Raw genomic sequence first — 19,337 nt, 5'->3', positions numbered from 1 at the left:
TTCAATGAGCATCCAGATTACCAGTGTTTTGAACTGTGCATCTGATAGGTTGTCTATCTGTTCATCACTAATTCTATTTTTGGAGCTTTGATCTGTTCTTTCATATGGGCCATATTTCTTTGTCTCAGCCTACCTGTTATGTTGGAAGGGCCAGAACTTTAGATATTCACCAGGGTGGGGCAACCCAGGCCACTGAGTTGTGATGCTGTCTGTGGGGGAGGGGTCTGAGAGGGAACAAGGTCACTTGCTTGGCTCTCAGCAAGCTTTCAGACACTTCCCTCACTACGCACGAGCAAATTGGGCCCTGATTCCCAGGAGGGTGAGTTTGTGTACTTTCTAGGACCCCATGGGTCTCTCTAATGGACTCTCCTGTGAGACTGGGAGTTTCTCCTGTTGCTGCAACCCCCACAGGTTTTCACCTCCAGAGGTTTTGAGGCTCTCTTTTCCCCCACTGGAACCCTGGATTGGTCAGTCTGTCTCGCTCCCCAGCTGTTTCTCATGGTTTAACCACACACAAAGATGGGACCTCCTGGTCTGCCAACTGCTGTCTCACCCACCTGGTCCTCCAGCTGCTGCCTTGCCTTGCAGACTCTCTGCCCAGGCTGCCTGTCTCCACCCTTCCTACCAGTCTGCATGAATGTTTCTTCTGTAGCTCCTCAGTTGTCAGTCTTCCATACAGTTTGATTTTCTGGCAGTTCTGGTTGCTTTTTATTTTTAAATTTCTTGTTGTTCTTCTTTTGGTTGTGCAAGGAGACAAAGTGTATCTACCTACACCTCCATCTTGGCTGAAAGTCCTTTAACATCTTAAAATACTTTTTATAAGGAGCCCTAATCCTTCTTCAAGTATGTAAAGAACCACTTAGATTTTCACAGTCTTATTCATCCAAATTGAATAAATGGATGCTTAAACAGATTTGAAAACAATTTCTCCCAAAAGGTTGAATCATCTATCAGCTGCAAGATTGAAAAGGGAAGATATTTATGTATGTATATCTTTTCATTTTAAACAATATTTACACAGTGCAGTGTTTCTCTGAATAAGAAGCTCTGAGGAAGTCCATATGTGAAAACTCCCATCACTATGGCAACTACAAATGGCAATGATTACACAGTGATTCATCATGTATCCCAAATAGAAATTGTTTTCCAGAGTCAAAGAAACAACTCAAAGCTACACTTTATTGGGGGTGGGGGGGAACCAGTTAAAGAAAACCTTGGGCTGGTAGATGGTTTCAAGTGTTTACCAAATATTTATACTTTTATGTTAGGACATCTATTTTAATATTAACTCCAGCTGAGAGAAGTAATTAATGTCTCCTAAAGAAATGTTCATGAACTCATTCATTCACTCACTCAAGAAATTATTTGCACAAAGTACACAGACATTCTCTGTGGTAGGTGCTGAACAAGATAAGCAGGAGGTCTGCTTCACTGAGCTTCCAGTATGACTAATAAGCAAAGAGGCAACAAGGAGATGGTCTGATCCATAGTTTGCTGTCTGACGTATAAAGAGCTCTGCAAGTCGCACATGACCTACCAGAGGAAGGGATGGCTAAGCTGAGACCTGAGGGTGGAACGTGGCCTAGCCAATCAAAGCAAGGCAGGGAGGTGTACAGGCCTCTGGGAGGTTCCAGGCAAAGGAAGTAGCAGGCACTAAGGTCTGAAGAATAGAAAACAAAGCACTTTATGGAACCAAGGTATTTCTGAGTGGCAAAAACATGGACTCGTGGGCACTGTGGTGGAGAGAAAATGAAAATGGAGATATGTCAGGGCACAACATGATGGGATTGTACCTAAAGGCCCAGCAATGACAAAGAATGAACTACAGCTACATGTGCAATATGGGTAAGTACCACAGACACAAGGTAAAGCAAAAGAAGCCACACACGAAAGAGCACATATTGTATGATTCTATATCTATGAAATTCAAAACCAGGCAAAACTAATCAATGACAACAGAGATCCACAAATGGGAGGGGTGCTTTGAATGGGACATGAAAAGGGACTTCTTGGGGTGCTGGAAATGTTCCCCATCTTCACCTGGGAAGTAGTTAAACTGGTTATACATGCACACTTATGATTTGTTCACATTGCCTTAAACAAGCTATGCCGTAATAAAAAGGGGGGGAAATCAAATGAGCAAAAGTAATAGTTAAGTATTTAACCAAAAAAAGTGACTTCCTATATTGGAAAATGATCTGTTTATATAAATCAAAGGGATCAATGATTTCTAGAGAAAAATAATGAGGAGCTTTAAGATAAGGACAACTTTTTTGTACCAATCTTTACGTATTTAGTCACACATTTGATAAAAATATCACAGAAACGAAATCATTATTATGACATACGTAACTATACAAACTGACCAAGTGCAAATTCTCCATAATCAGAACATGAGCAACATACAACTCATTAACACTTGTGCACTCACACATACTTATGCCCACACCCACCCACGCCCCAACAATCACAGGTGCTAAGTGCAGACATAACTCAGGGCCTCCCCTCTGGCTTGCCAGGTCCTAGGAACAGAAACATTTTTTAATGAAGAGGAGTTTCTGTTTTATCATTTGTGCAATGTGGAGTTATAGACAGGTCTTAATCATATTTTCCTTATAGAAAAATCGTACATATACAAATAATATACACATACCTATCATATAGCAAACATAATTATCAAATTTAAGATAGTATTACCTACCCTGAAGATAAAATCAGGGTATGAATACACGACAAACTTTAACTGCATTGGTAAAGTGTTAAGCTAAGTGGTACATTACCCGGGCATTTGTTTTGGTATTCTTTATACATATTAAATATTTTATTTTTCCCATAATTTAAAAGAAAGATCACTATCTCCAGCGGGAAGCAATTAAATGACAGCTATAAGGATCCAGGCATGAAATGACAGTGACCTACTGTACTGGCTGTGAGGATGGAGGGAAGAGGAGAGAAATGTGGAAGATAAATCACCTGCGTCAACCAGATGTGGAGAGGAGGAAGGCAAGGTTTTTGCTTGGCCAACTAAAAGGATGGTAGTTCCATGTATTGAGATGGGGAAACATTAAAAAGTTAACAAGATTTTAGCAAGGGTGAGAGGAGAATAATGAGTCAGTCCAGTTTTTGACAGGGTGACTTTGAAATGTCTCCAAATAAAGGTTTTTAAGAAGCAGTCATAACTACAGTCTGAAAATGAGGAACAAGAACTAAGATAGATTTGGGAACCATCAACAATGAGCTGATTATTGAAGCCACAGACTTAGACTACTGTAAGGCAGCAGAGAAGAAGTCACAAAGAAGAGCAGCTTAAGAGGTTGGAGGGAAAGCATGAATGCTTATGCTGTAGCCAAGAGAAAGGAGTGTTTCAAGAAAGAGGGTATGATCAACAGTTCCAACTTCTGATGCGAGCTCGGGGAAGGTGAGGACAAAAAAATCAACCACTGGATTTGGTAGCCAAGAAGTCCTTGGTGACTGTTACAAGGGCAGTTTCCAAGAAAGGTGAGGAGGAAGTCAGACTGGGATAAATTGAAAACTGGGTGTATTAAGTAAAGATACCAACTGTGGACTTCTTCTTCAAGAAGCTTGGCTCTAAAGGGAAGGAGAGAGATAGAAGAGGAGCAGGAAGGAAGCAGGTCAAGGAAGGATTATTAGTTTGTTAGTACTTTTTCAAGCTAAGATATACATAAGCATTTATGTCTAAATTTATGCTAATGAAATTTAAGTTATCAAAAAGGAAAACATAAAAGTATCTACATGTTATCATATATATGGATATATATTATATATAGACATACTCAGGTCCCTAAAATGAAGAAAAAATATTGCAAGGTTCTTATCAAAACAACCATCTGGTTAAAAACATACTTAAGTTATGTTAACACTCCAATGTTGGTGAAATAAGACATAAACTGGACAAATCATAAACCATGAAGCAGCACATTACACCAGAAAGAAAAATGGATGTTAAATGACTACTATTAGAGAAAAGACCCTACACTTTCCCCTCCCTCCTCCCATTCAATAGCGCAAAAACATTCTTTGGCATTGAATGAAAAAGTAAGTGAAAGAAAAATGGAGAAAATCACCCTGGCTGGTGTGGCTCCGTGGATTGAGCACCGGCCTGCAAACCAAAGAGTCACCAGTTCAATTCCCAGTCAGAGCACAATGTGGGCCAGGACCCCAGTAGGGGGCACTCAAGAGGCAACCACACATTTGATGTTTCTCTCCCTCCCTTCCCCTCTCTAAAAATAAATAAATAAAACCTTTTAAAAAGTAAATAAAAACAAAGAAATAAGTTTAAGAAAAACAATAATAGAGAAAATAAAATTAAGTTACTATTCAATGGTTTTTTTAGTTCTATATGCTATTCATCTTCAAGTGAAACATCTAGTAAATATCTACCTGCTTTGGAGTTTTCAGGATGCTTGTCAGGGTGACATTCCAGAGCTCTGACCTTAAATTCTGCCAGAATTTGTTCAACCTAAAACAAAAATCAATGTTTAAATTAAAAAGTCCAACTCAAGTGACATGAAGGAAGAAGTTGGACATCGGTCCTTCCCCACAGCCATGATCAACCCAACTCTTTATTTTGATCTTTATATTTGTATTTTGACTTTTTATTCTAAGAAACAATTTCCTCAATAACAAAATTCAGAAAGCATACAATAAAGCCCCCATTCAAAGAGTGGTCTGTGATGACAATTTAACATGTTATTGTATTTAAGTAATGCCCCAAGACACCTATGAACTCAATATATTTAAATATCAAAAATAGTCAGATAGGTTTATCCTAAGAATGTATAAAAGATGTGTTCATAGATCTGAGTTCTTCAAAAGATGTGTATGCTCTGATACCAGTATGTTGGGCATTATCCTGCAAAGCTAAAAGTTGCTAGTTCAATTCCCCATCAGGGCACATGCCTGGGTTGTGGGTTTGGTCCACCAAGGCAGTGTGTAGAGGTAACCAGTTGATGTCTCTCTCATGCATTGATGTTTCTTTCCTTGTCTTCCTCCCTTCCTTCCCCTCTCTCTAAAAATAAATAAATACATAAAGTTTTTTTAAAAACGATGCTTAGTCACCATTCATTATTCAGGGATGACTGTCCAGTTTCTATATTATCAATTATAAAGTTTCTTCCTCCTGCCTTTTGGCCCTTTTCAGTTTTATTAAGAATGTCACAATTTTTTTAAAGGATATAACTCAAACCTGATCACTCTGCTACCAATTAACAGCTTGGTTAGAGTTGTTGGTTGGTGACTGGAGAAACAGAATCTTCAACCCAAACTAGAATTACATTTGAGAGCCATCTCTGATTTTATTTCATTCACTCACCCATCTAATCCTTATTATCAGTAATAATCAAGACTTGCCTTTATTCATCATAATTACAATGACAGCACTAGGAGGCAACAATGGTTATGTGGCTATGGAATCTGACTGATTCATTTTAAGTCCTAGTTCTATCCTGAGACTTTAGGCAAGCTATACAACTTCTAAGTGGCTAGGTTTCCTCATATTTACATTACACAAATAATATAAGTAGGGCACTTAACACAAAGCCTGATTATAGTAAGAACTCAATAATAATAGCTAATTATTAAATGTCAGTGGTTAAGTAACTTGTCCAAGGTCATTTATCTAGTCACTTAAAAAGCTAAGTTTTTTGTTGAGTAAGCAGCTGGGCTTCAAATCCAATCATCATCTTTCCCACTGTTTTATATGACTGAATTCTTCAGGCTCAGGAACCTATTATTAAGTTCTATATTTACTATCCACTAACTAATAAAAGCAAATTACCTCTTGTTTGAGAAATGAGTTCTTGAGCAGCTCAGCTCAATATTGTTATAAGATTCATGGGAGGAAAAACATACGCTTATCAGCTCCATGTCATTCTTAATCAGTTATAAAAAACTGCTTCACTTTTATAATCGGTCAGACTATATTAGACGTGCATGTGTATAAAGCCCAGAATAATAACTTTAATTTTTTTCATTGTTAAACTTCTACTGAGAACCTCCTAGAAAATGGGAAGAGATAGATTTCCTGTTAAGAACTGTAATCAACTGTTTCTTCTTCCTGGGTGATCCCTTTAACCATCAGTCACCATAATCTGCTTATATAACAAAGAAAATTGAGAATAACTTGTTTTTAAACTTTAAAATATTAAATATTTCTATGTCTTGGCATATATTAACAACATACATGGATAAAATCATACTTATCTGTCAAAGATAGAAAATTTGGGTTTAATTGCTCTTGTTTTATTTTTTGATACTCATCCCATTAGGAAACATTTTAGTATTAGCCTTTGGAAGCAAATGTGTCAAAATGGTTAATTTTCAGTAGTGCCGATATGTGCAATTGTTAGTTTCTTCTTTATATCTTCTGTATTTTGCCAATTTCATATTTTAAAAAATTACAAATAGTCCATATATGCCTTTCATTACTTTTCATAGTTCTACTGTCATAAAGTTCATCATAAGTCTCCTATGTTGGCTGGTTCTGGTTTAACTAGTAAATCAGTTTGTCTTGGACACATTCTATTAATATTAACCTCTTGGCATTCCCACCCCATGTGCCCAATGCCAAGTGCAACCCATGGGCAGGTGAAGTCCTCTATTTCAAGATCCATGTTCAATGGTCTGGAAAACTGCCTATCCTGTTGACCAGTAAACATGCAAATATTACTTGTACTCAGATAAATCAAAGCATCAAAGGAGTCCTGGCTGGTCTGGCTCAGTGGATTGAGTGCCAGACTGCAAAGCAAAGAGTCGCCAGTTTGATCCCCAGTCCAAAAAAAAAAAAAAAAAAAAATCAAAGGAATGATAATGACCAGTGTTACTGAGGGTACAAAGAACTGTTCTCATGCTCCCCTGTTGCAAATGTCTTGAAAAGGAATTTGGATATTTTTTTTCATACTCTTTGATCCAACAATTCCAGTTCAAGGAACTGGTCTAAGGAGATAATCAGAGGTGGGAAAAGAATTTAGTTATAAGAAAGTTCATGCTATACATTATAAACAAAAACCTATGTGTCTGTAATAAGATATTTGTTAAAGTTAATTGTAATATAGCCATAAGCTGGAAAATTTTGCAGTCATTAAAAAATCATTTCGTTGCCCTGACCGGTGTGGCTCAGTTGATTGGGCATCATCCTGTAAACAAAAGGTCACCAATTCAATTCTTGGTCATGCCTGGGTTGTGGGTTCAGGGGCACGTACAAAGGGCAACCCATCGATGTTTCTCACATAGATGTTTCCTCTCCTTTCTCCCTCCCTTCTCCTCTCACTAAATATGAATAAATAAAATCATCTTGTAATAGAAAACTTTAAAAAATCTGAGATAATTTATATACTGTATTTCTATAAGAAAAGGTAAGCTACAAGCATTTTGTGCAGTATAAATCCATGTTTTAACTCAAAAGAAATGAAGTCATATATAATAACAATAACAATAATAGCTAAGATTTATTGAGACTTACTATGTGACAAGCATTGCTCTAAGTACTTTACATACAGCATCTTTTTTAATTCCCCCCACAACTCCGTAAGGTGGGTACTACTATTATTCCCATTTTGCAAACTAGGAAACCAAACATAAAAAAGTCAAATAATTTTCCCAAGGCCACACAGCTAGTAAGTGGCCAGGATTTGAGTTCAGGCAGTCTGACTGCAAACACATATACATATATACACATGTATGCATGTACTTATTTATATAATACACAGACCTAGCATATGCATATGCACACATAATTGGCATGCATATGTCATAGGCCCAAATATTAAGTGTCTAGGTTAACATTTTTCTTTGCGCTCTCTTCATACTCCACATTTCCTTATCAAATATATATTAATTTTAGAAATCAAACTTTAAAACATATTTCCCATATCCAATTAGCACAATATTTTGATCTGCGCCAGGAAATACCCTAGCATGCAATAATGACTAATCTGCTTCCCACTTGGACAGATCTTGTCCTGCTTTCCCTGGCTACACGCATGCCCTCTGTCTCTCCCTCCATGCATCTAAATTTTGACCTCATAAAGTCATTTCAAGCCCCATCTCTTCTCTCAAGTCTTTTTGGATATGCTTTCTTTAATTCCTGTTGCACTTATAGACAGTACCACATAGCGCAGTACTGATTTATCCCAAATTGTTTCTGGTGTACTAGCTTTGACTCCTCAACTGGATGTTAACTTCCTTATACATTCATACCATGTCTCACCTTTTTGTTTTGTTTTGTTTTCCCCCCTATTGCTTCTAGTACTGGCCTGATGCCAAGTGTTGAATAAACACTTGATTACAGACTGGCAGATATTCTTCAAATAACATGACTGTAGTTTAATAAGAGCTTTCCGAAAATCGTAATCTATTCATTAAAAAAATGAATTGATTTTAGTGATGGAAATTTATATGCTACAGAAAAGGCAAAACTCATTTTTAATAAATAAGTTAATTAATATCCATCATTTCAATTCATTTGAAAGTGAATTTTCCACACAAAACTCCAAATATTAGACATATTCCTGAAGTAAATTCCATGAGAGATCCTACATCATTGTAATCAAATGATAATTAATTAAAACATGAGCTAAAAAAAAAAATTGAACCACAAAATATATATAATGGTCGTGCTGGGTTATAACACATAAAATACAATAACTATTAATTCACAGTGACAAAATAGTTAAATAAATAAATAAATGGGGGAGAGCGATGGCTTTTCTTTACAAGAATTCCAAATAATAAATATAAAATGAGGAAAATAGAAAGTCACCATTAAGCAAACACATTAGCACCAACTGTTACAGGCAAGATTTGCCAAAGGATACTAAAAATCAGTAGGTGAAAGTTTGAGAAGAAACACTAAAGTCTCAAAGAATGTCCACCAATATATTTGTTAATTACAAAAGGGAAAATAGTAACCCTACAGTGGAAAAACCTGGCAGAAGAAACCTGATGGACATCACCTTAACCAAGTGATCAAAGTTAATAAGAAATATCGGTATCATGTACCCTGACACGATACACTGAGAAAGGCACTATGCCACTTCTGCAGTGTTCTTTCCCAATACATACAACCTCAATCTAATCATGACATAACAGACAAATCGAAATTAAGGGGCATTATACAAAATAACTGACCTTATGCTTCAAAGTGCCTAGGTCATGAAAGTCAAGGAAGGTATAAGAAATTGTCATCTTGGAGGGAACTAAGGGAACAGGATAACTAAGTGTAAAAAGTACCCTGGCTTAGATCTTGGAAAAGAAAAAGAACATTAGTAGAAAAACTGATGAAATTAGAATGAGACCTATACTTCACATCAAGGGTCCACAGGCTAAATCTGGCTCCCCCATCTGTTTTTTAAATCAAGTTTTATGGAAAGACAGCCATGGTTATTCATGTATGTATTATCTGTAGCTACTTTCTGGCAATGGCAGAGCTGAATAGTTGTGACAGAGATCATAAGTCTTGCAGTCTAAAATATTTGCTAGCTCAGGGCCAGCACCACAATGAGAAATGCCGGGCACCTGGGTTTAAGGAAGTACTCTTTCTCTCTCAGATTTCTGCACTTGCTTAACTCTGAAAGTCACTGCCTCCTTAAATTTTTTATTGTAAGCACCCTGCTTGCCTCCTCCTAGTCCTGACCTTATTTGGTCCTTTGCTTGTGTGAGCACACACACACACACACACAAATGCTTCTTGGCCCCTACTTTAGGTAATACTATTGTACAAATATTAATTTTCTGATTTTGATCAATGTACTACCATTAAGTATGATGTTAACATTAAGGGAAGCTGAGTGATTTATATACAGAAACTGTCTGTGTTATTTTTCTAACTTTTTCTGTAAGTCAAAAAGTATTCCAATAGGTGTAAAAGAAAGTATTTAGAGCAGTGAAACTAGTCTATATGACACTATAATGGTAAATAAATGTCATTATCCATTTGCCCAAATCCAAGAGTGAACCATAGTGTAAACTAAGGACCTTGGGTTATAATGATGTGTCAATGTAGATTCATCAGTTGTAACAAGTATACCGCACTGGTGGGGATGTTGATAATAGGAAAGGCTATGCATGAGTGGGAGGAGGGGGTATATGGAAAATTTCTGTACCTTCTACTCAATTTTTCTATGAACCTAAAACTGTGCTTAACAAATCTATTAAAAATCATTTTTAAATAAAACTTTTAAAAATAACATGAATTTTTTTTAAATAATGTGAATTATAGAATAAGGATAAATTTACAGAGCTCCATGTATTACTGTGAGACCAAAAAAACACCAACAACACAACAACTTACTTTGTGTCAGCCACCGTTCTAAGCACTTTATATTGTATGTCATTTAATCCCCAAAACAACCCTGTGAGGTGGGTACTATTATTATCCCCATTTGCAGATTAGGAAACCAAAGCATAGAAAATTTAAGTAATCTTCCCAAGGTGGCACAGCTAGCAAATGGTAAGATTTAAACCCAGGTGGTCTGTAGTTAATAAGAAAAAGAACTAGAAAAAAATTTGTTTTCCTTTATGAGTTTATGTAATATTCAAGTCCATGAAATCTTGAAATCAAGTTTTCTTGTCATTACTGTAAAATGGTGACCAAATGTTAAAAAGCAAATAAGAGCCACATCAGAAGAATGCCTTACACTACTAGTGTGTGGTGTTGCATCACTTAGAGACTTAGAAGATTTTATAGCATGTGTCTTCTGTGTAAAATCAGATATAGGAAGGAAAAGTTAACTGACTTGGACTCCGACTTTCGTAAATGTTTTTGAAATGGCGGGGTGGGGGGGGCGGCGCGGGGAGGGTATGTTGTTTTCTACTCAATAGTATAGAAATCCTCTCATAGTTTATATATGTAATTTAATTAATTTCTAACACGGGCTGTAAATTGTAAGAACTATGCACTAAGGCAAAAGAATTATGTGTCTCAACTCAATTATTTTAAGAATAAAAATATCAAGTGGATTTGAAATTTTAACTGCTAAATTGTTTTGGAAAGAACAGTTCTGGTCAGTTTTTTCGAGCATCAAATCAAGGAATATTTGAAGTAAAAGAGCCCCAGCCAATACAAATCAAGTGAAGGAAATGTCACACTAAATACTCAAAAACGGCATGAAACATTTTTAAGCGGGAAGGCTACCTTTCACACATGCCCCATCCGCGCCCCATTGGGGGACCAAACCCACAACCCAGATGTGGGCCCTGAGTGGGAATTAACAACTGTTACCTTTGCGAGATGATACCCAACCAACTGAGCCACACCAGTCAGGGCTGTTCCTCTGATAGTTCCTTCAAAACTTATTTGGCAATAGCAGAATCCAAGGTGTAAATAACACATACGGTAAAATGGCAATAAGCTTTCTCAATTGCTATAAGCAAAATCAACACCAAAGTAAACAAGAGTAACATATTATCCTAAAGGAGAAATATGCACCTAAAAGAGCATTATAACCGGGTGTGTGTGTGTGTATAACTACAAGATACCTAAGATCAACTCCTCAGAGTGATAATAAAGGTTTTAATCCTTTGTGTCCAATATCACATTCTATTCTCCAAAGTATATTTTATTATTAAATTCCAGATATATAAAACAAGGATAAATAAAAAATATTTTACTTTAAAATGTTTTTTAAAATATATTTTATTGATTATGCTATTACAGTTGTCCCAATTTTTCCCATTTTGTCCCCACTCCTCCCTGAACCCCCATTCCCTCCAGCAAAGCCCCCATTTACTTCATGTCCGTGGGTCATGCTTATAAGTTCTTTGGCTTCTCCATTTCCTATACTGTTCTTCACATCCACCTGTCTATGTTGTACCTACCAAAATGCTTCTTAATCCATGTACCCTTTCCCCCATTCTCCCTGCTTTAAAATATTTTAATACTAATAACTATACTTTAGGAATAAAATAAAATAGATTTTAAAATATATACTTATAAAATATAAAATATGAATATATTTAATAATATTGAAATATATTTCATATCCATCTCAACAGTATTTAAAATATTGAAAAATGGGAATAAATAAAATATTTAACAATAACAGAATAATCAATTGTAGTACAATAGAATTATGCAATCATTAAAATCTGTATGAAGAATGTTTCATAGCACGGAGAAATCCTTGTTTTAATGTTAGTGGGTAAAAAGCAGGAATCAACAAGTACATATATCTTCCCAAACATGTCCTCAAAAATATGTATAGGAAAAAGACTGAAGATTAATATATCAAACATTAATAGTGTTACCCTTGGGAGGCAGAATTATGAATGAGTTTGCCATAATTTAAGAAACTTTTACAACCTTTATAATTGTCTATGGGGACCTTTAAAACATTATTCCATTATGAATCAAATGAACAATTCCAGAATTTTCACATGTTTTATGTAGGAAGCCACCCTTTTAAGAAGTAATTTCTCTCACACAATTTGAAATAGTAACATAATAGGATGCTTCTTGGTTTGTATAATTTAGCTGTTCACATAAAAGTACATATTTTAATAAAACATTTTAAAATCACTAATTACTAGAAAATTACATTTCATATCAGTTATAATGTAAATTATGATGATAAAGCTATAGCTATGTATGCTATGCAACACAGCCAACAGCAATTACAACAAAATATTAAGTATCTATTTTTAACATATTTGAAATAGAGTTCTATGGTCATGCGCCAAAACACATATATTCAATCAGAAGTGTCCATAAAATTGCAAGAGGACACTATTCAAGCAAAGACCTAATGCACATTTAAATCCTTTCTCTGAGCCAAAAGTGCTTTAAAATAATACAAGATTAGGTTTTTAGGCAATGTGACTAAAATTTCGAAGTTAAAATCTTAAATAAAACTTGAAATACTGTTGTGGAAAAAAAAAAAACAGCATTACCCATTGTCTTACCGAAGACAATTCATCACATCCCAGTAACGTGTAGTAATCTTCAGTATCTTCCAACCTGTAATTCAGTATTGCGTCCATTTAGATCACTAAATCAGCTCTTCGCGACCCTGAAACAAGAGGCACAATGAGCTGCGAATTAACAGGAAAAGCCTTTTAAAATCTGGTCTACAGCAGCATATTCCAAACTGCACTAACTAGATTCAAGGCCGGACACAGTCCATACACCAGATGTCACCCGAGACTTGTGTAAACTACCTTCCATTGGCTATTTACAGAAGAAAAAAATAATAAACCGCATACTTAACTGTTGCAGTGCTGCCTGGGATTTGTAGTCTGAGTTTATGTAAGCGATGCAGATGAACCTTTCCTCTTGTGGATGAACAAAGGCTGTCCATTTTTACATACTCCTGAAGTGAGCCGACTCCTATATATTTTTTATTTTTTCCTTCTTATTAAGTGACAAAAGAAAATTTGAAACAATATGCTAAAACCTTAGGATTTGACAATATGAGTAGTGAGTGGTTTTCTGAGTGTTTAGAAAATTTCGGAATTTTTTAAATAGTTTTAGTAGAAGGAAATAGACTAGGAAAGCAAATTTTCATTCATTTGGTAATTTATTCATTCAACAAATAGTTATTATGGACCTATTTTGTTCCCAGCATGAATGTAGGAAAGGTATGGTAAACAAGTCTGAGTTCTTAGGAAGCATACATTCTGACAGAGGGAGGCAAACAAGAAACATCCAAACATTTAAATAGTGAAATAAAGTAGGAGAATGAGAACTATATGAGGATAGGGGTGGATTTGCGTGCCATTTTTCCTGGGCTGGCTCTCTCCAGTTTCAGGAGTGTGCCTGGCCTGGAGTGTGTGCAGGGAATTCCATGCTTCAGCTCACTGTGGCCCTGGGAAATGCAGGTCAGGTCTAGGATTTACAGAAGAAGGTGAGTAGTGAGGTACACAAAATCATAACTGCCTTAACTCTTTAAATTCATCCATTAATTTTCATCTTGGAAAAAACTACTTTTTCACTAAACCCACATCTTTTTAAAGGTTTATTTCTGAAGAGAAAGAAAGCACTGAAACACCATTTTTACTAACCATTATATATCCTCTGTTGACAAAAGTTCTGTATGGGATTTTTTTAATAAAGTAATTAATTTTGTTTTAGAAATTTCACATTCCTTGGGGCATTTGGAGACCTATCTGGACATCACAAAATCCTGACCAAAGTAACTGGACATGGCCTTAAAATGATGTAAAGCTGTTGCTATGGAAAACAGGATGGTGATTCCTCAAACAATTAAACATGGAATTACCACATGATCTTGCAACTCCACTTCTCAGTACAAACCCAAAAGATTTGAATGCAGGGACATGAACAGATTTCTGTACACCCATGTTCATAACATCATTATTTATAATATTCAGAAGATAGACACAACCCAGAGTCCACTGACAGAGGAATAGATAAACAAAGTGCAGTATATACATACAATGAATATTATTCAGCCCTTAAAAAGGAAGGAAATTCTGATACATGCTACAATATGGATGAATCTGGAAGACATTAAGTGAAATAAGCCAGACACAGAAGGACAAATTCTGTATGATTCTACTTATATCAGTTACATAGAGGAGTCACCTTCATAGAGACAGAAATAAAAATTTCCAGTGGCTACGGGGGTCAAATGAGGAGTTAGTATTTAATGAGTATGAAGTTTCTGTTTGAAAAAATGAGAAAAGTTCTGAAGATGAATGCTGGTGATGGTTGCACAACAATGTGAAGGTACTTGATGCCAATGAACAGTACACTTATAAGAGTTAAAATGGTAAATTTTGTTATATAAAATTTATATATAAATATATACACTTATTTATATATTTATTTATATATAAATATATAAATTTTATATAACAAAATTCATGTTATATATAACATAAATGTATATACTACATATTTATATATATTTATGTGTGTGTTTGTGTGTGTGCATGCGTGTGTGTGTGTGTATTTTTTTTTCTTTACTACAATTAAAAAGAAAAGTGATGTTGCCCTGGCTGGTGTGGCTCAATGAACTGAGCACTGCCCTGTGGACTGAAAGGTCACTGGTTCAATTCCCAGGCAGGGTACATGGCTGGGTTGCAGGCCAGGTCCCCAGTGGGGGGCACATGAGATGCAACCACACATTGATATTTCTTTCCCTCTCTTTCTCCTCTACCCCTCTCTCTAAAAATAAATAAATAAAATCTTTTTTTAAAAAAAGAAAAGTGATGTGAATTTCCTCAAGCACTAGACAACCCTGACCACGAAAAAAAAAAAAAAAAGTATTGCTCCTTTACTCTCCATCCTGAGAGCAGACAGGACAACATTTAACGTTGTTCTGAAAAACAAAAAAGAAAATTACAAAAAGAATTTTGGTAAATGCTTATGTTTTATTGTATTAACTGCAACTCGAGGCTCTTTTTCTTGAACCACCATGTATGTTCTCACATTCTGCAGTGTATCATATAGTAATTTAAAATGATGTAGAAACATATTTAATGCCTGAGAAATGTTCACATTTCTGTTAGAAAACAGTATGTACCATGTAAAAATTCACTGAGCATTGAGACCTATACATGTTACTGAGTATAAATTTATCATCAAATTTATCTCAACTTAAAAAGTAAAAAACATAAAATTTTACAAGTAGGTATGGTGTGATTCCAGTTTTATAAATATACATTGTATATTTATGAGAAAGTACATACACCAAAATAGATCAGTTGTCACTAGATAATAGGGTCACAGGAGGTCTATATTTTATTCTTTTTATTTATCTGTATTTGCTAAGATGTATATATATTATTCTTATAATAAGAAAAAGGAAGCAATAAAAAAACAAGAGTGTAAAAACTGCAAAATGTCGAACTTCACATTTATTGGCTGAATGAAATGAATCCTGCCCTCACAGTCTTCCCCTCTCATGGGCATCTTGGCCCCTGTCCAGGCTGATTGGTTGGTCCAACTGTTGTGTCTTCTGAATGACTGCTTACAGGAAACAGTGCAGTGGAAACAATGCTGAACTCTGACCCTTGTTCCTTCAATAGGAACATGCTTTAATCACCACGCCTGCCATATCAGTGAATTAATTTGGTTGAGAATATAAGATTAATTTAAAAGCAATGTTAGCACATTACATAATTAAGTGCTAAATTTTGTGGTTTTGAAGGAAAATCTAACAGGAGTCGTTGAAGCTTTCTCACAAAATGGAAAGGAGGAACGGGTAACACACATAAGTTGTCATAGAAAGATGAAAGTGTCCATAGCAAGTTCAGGCAACGATACGCAAAACGACCTTACAGCAAAGTGTGTCGGAGAGAAAAGCCTATAAGGCTAGCATGACGATGAGACCCGGGCCGGCATGTGGAGAGGGAGCCTTGCTGATCAGGCAGAGGATACTGAGTGCGTATGCGGGCAATAGGGAACTGGTATAGCTTCTGGAGCATGTGAGTAACATGTTAAAAGTGGAGCTTTAAAAAGATTAATCCAGTGGCTACATGCTTTTAGAGGAAAGAAAGAAAGCAGGCAAACAGTGATAAATACGGTTAAACCATTAATTTGAGAGTTAGTCCCACTTTTTTTTTTTTTGAATGGGTACTACATGCATACAGTACAAAATTGTAGAGGTATAAAAGGGTAGGCAAGAAAGGTAGTGTCCTTCCACCATTGGTCTTCCTGCCACCAGTTTTCTTTCCTAGAGAAAACCACTGGTAACAGTGTCTTATGTCTGCAGATTCATTTGAAGCATTTACATACATATATATGCATATGTGCATATTTATGTGTATATATGCATACACACACACACACACACACACACGTGTCTACTTTTGGATAGCCCCTGCTATCCAGAAGTAGAGCATTCCTAAGAAGCAATTATATAGAAAAATTTTTTAGTGTTCCCAGACACCCGCAATAATCATACCAAATCATACCAAACACATGAAACCTAAAATGACACTAACACATAATAAAAGCAGTGCCACTCTCACCATGTAGGGTGTGCGCTGTGCCTCACTGCAAAACAAATGCTGAATGCTATTTTCCCTTTTCACATCTTTCATAAAAGCAAAAATGCTCTTGCTTAGGTCAGCAAAAACAGGTACTAATGTAGTTCTTTTGTAAAAGCAAAGTGATGCAAGATGAACTTTCAAGAAATGGGGGATACCTGTAACACACACATACACACACACACACACACACACACACCACCACCACCACCACCACCACCACCACCACCACCTGCTAGACCCTTCCTGCCAAACATTTCCAGTCTTCAGCCCTTACAAACAGTGCTTCACCCTTGTTCTTAGGTTCTTTCACTCATGTTGGCACATTTTTTAAGAAAGTCAACATATATAAGTCAGTAGGGATCTACTGAGTACCTATTGGATATATGTTGGCACAAGTACCTGTAGTTTTTGCTTATTTTAAAGAACTCTATGACAAATTTTTTGCTCCTGCTATATCCTGTAACTGAGTTGTATCAAAATTTATTATTCCATGTAAGTGTAATGTATGTGACAGAATAAAATTAAATAAAGGTCTTCATACATTTCCTCAATAACTAAAATTAGGCAATTCTAGAGAACAGACTTCTCCTGTATCATACTATGTTATCTATCATATTATTTATCAAATTGTGTCCTACATTAGGAATATTTCTGACACTCCATCCTTCATGCCCCACAACTCACAACACCCTTTGGTCAAGAGTAAGGATTAAAGAGCAAAAGTTCACATAGAAGAATGAAATAAGGAGGCAGTTTGAAAATTTTGCCATTTGAGTTTGCCTGAAATTACACACATAAACTACACACACATTTGAACACTGATATGATTACAGGATAGTCAAATACATTTCTGGTCCTTAAAGGTAATTCAGTTAGACCTGACTGAAGATGTCATTTATATATTTTTTTAATTTATTGATTTGAGAGAGAGAGAGAAACATCAATTTGTTGCTCCACTTATTTATGCAATTTTTTGTTGCTTTTTGATCGAACTCACTACCTTGGCATATTGGGAAGATGCTCTAATCAACTGAGCTACCTGGCCAGGGCCTCCTTTATATTTTAATATAACAGGTTTGCACACCATTACTGCATATTTTCCTCATTTTTGATATCTCCACATTTATTTTCACTGCCAGATTTCAGTAAAAAGTTCCTTCTCACATTGTTTTAGGACTCTGAGTTTTTGATATTTTTTAAATAACAATGTTGTCTGGCTCAGTCATGAGAGTACATCCCCAAATAAAAAAAGTTGAGTATTATAGGGCCCTTGATGAAATGCTTACAGTGCCACTTAATAATCAGAGAAAAAGAAAATCTTGAAAGAAGTGCCTAACCAGACAGTCCTCGTGTTTTTCTTATTATCAAAACTAACACTAACTTCACGTTGCTGTTCAAATTAATTTTTATTTGCATCAGTGTTATACATCCTCATGAGTTTGGTTTGGTTTTTTTTTTTTTAAGATATATAAAGTGGAAGACTTGCTTCACATCTACGTCTGCCCAGAGGCAAAAATGTGAGATATTTTAGCTTTTTGGTTTTTTCCATCAATTTTCTAAATAATGTTTGTACTTCATAACTTCAAGTATAACATTTTGTACTGCTGTTATCTACACTAAAGCCTTGATCATACAACAGCAAAATGGCAAGAATGTATCACATAGGCTTAAATAAAAGACAACTCTAAATTTCATTAATGAGACAATCCAAAAAAATAAGTTTGGGGTTATACATCTATATATTGCATGTAACTATACTATATATAATATATAAAAAACAGTCAAATACCTACATACAATATTTAACTTTCATTATTTAGTTATATGTAAAATGATCAAATGACCTCATAATATTAAACTTTTAAAATTTACTTAAACTTACACATTTAAAATCTTGTATCATGAAAAAATATATTAATCAGTAGGAATACTGATGTTCTTTCCTTGTCTGAGAAATTTCGAAAAGTTAAAAGTATAAGGCATCTATCTTTTTTCCTAAAGAATGATTTTGAGAAAAACTATGCCTTATATTTGAACACACATTCTTTCTCAGTTTGGAAATACTTAAATCATTCTTAGGTTTTAAAATCATTTTCATAATTTTTTTTAAGTTGCATATTGATTATAAAAGTTTTTATTACTTATTTTAATAAATATTAACAATCTTTGGGGTTGCTAAGAAAAAAAGCAATAATACAAGATGAGCAGACATTCTGAGAAAAGTTGGAGCGCCACTCACTTATTTCTACTCTTTTTCCCAAAACTAACCTTCAAACCTGCAACAGGACCTTATGGTAGGGTGTATTTTAAATGTGCATTGACCCTTACCCCAGCTGGTGTAGCTTAGTGGATTAAGTGTCAGC

The 19,337-nt window shown here is 35.4% G+C and overlaps 1 protein-coding gene across 2 annotated transcripts in view; it reads right to left on the bottom strand.

Annotated features, from left to right (window-relative positions):
• The window catches only part of DNAJC12 (DnaJ heat shock protein family (Hsp40) member C12), a 40,819-nt gene extending 27,654 nt beyond the window's left edge, over positions 1-13,165 (bottom strand). Inside the window, exons 1-3 of one of the 2 annotated variants that reach the window (XM_054572718.1) lie at positions 13,114-13,165; positions 12,919-13,025; positions 4,402-4,480 (exon numbers count right to left, since the gene is read on the bottom strand). In XM_054572718.1, coding sequence (XP_054428693.1) covers positions 4,402-4,480; positions 12,919-12,996 — 157 coding nt within the window. In that variant the 5' untranslated portion in view covers positions 12,997-13,025; positions 13,114-13,165. Of the gene's footprint in view, positions 1-4,401; positions 4,481-12,918 lie in introns of both variants that reach the window. The other variant, XM_054572717.1, reaches the window with a different exon arrangement.
• Between the last annotated feature and the right edge of the window lie 6,172 nt (positions 13,166-19,337).

Source organism: Pteronotus mesoamericanus, unplaced genomic scaffold (assembly GCF_021234165.1).
Source record: "Pteronotus mesoamericanus isolate MK-2021 breed Mesoamerican mustached bat unplaced genomic scaffold, CSHL_Meso_final contig_24, whole genome shotgun sequence".
NCBI lineage: Eukaryota > Metazoa > Chordata > Mammalia > Chiroptera > Mormoopidae > Pteronotus > Pteronotus mesoamericanus.
This window is presented reverse-complemented; position numbering and strand designations above follow the sequence as displayed.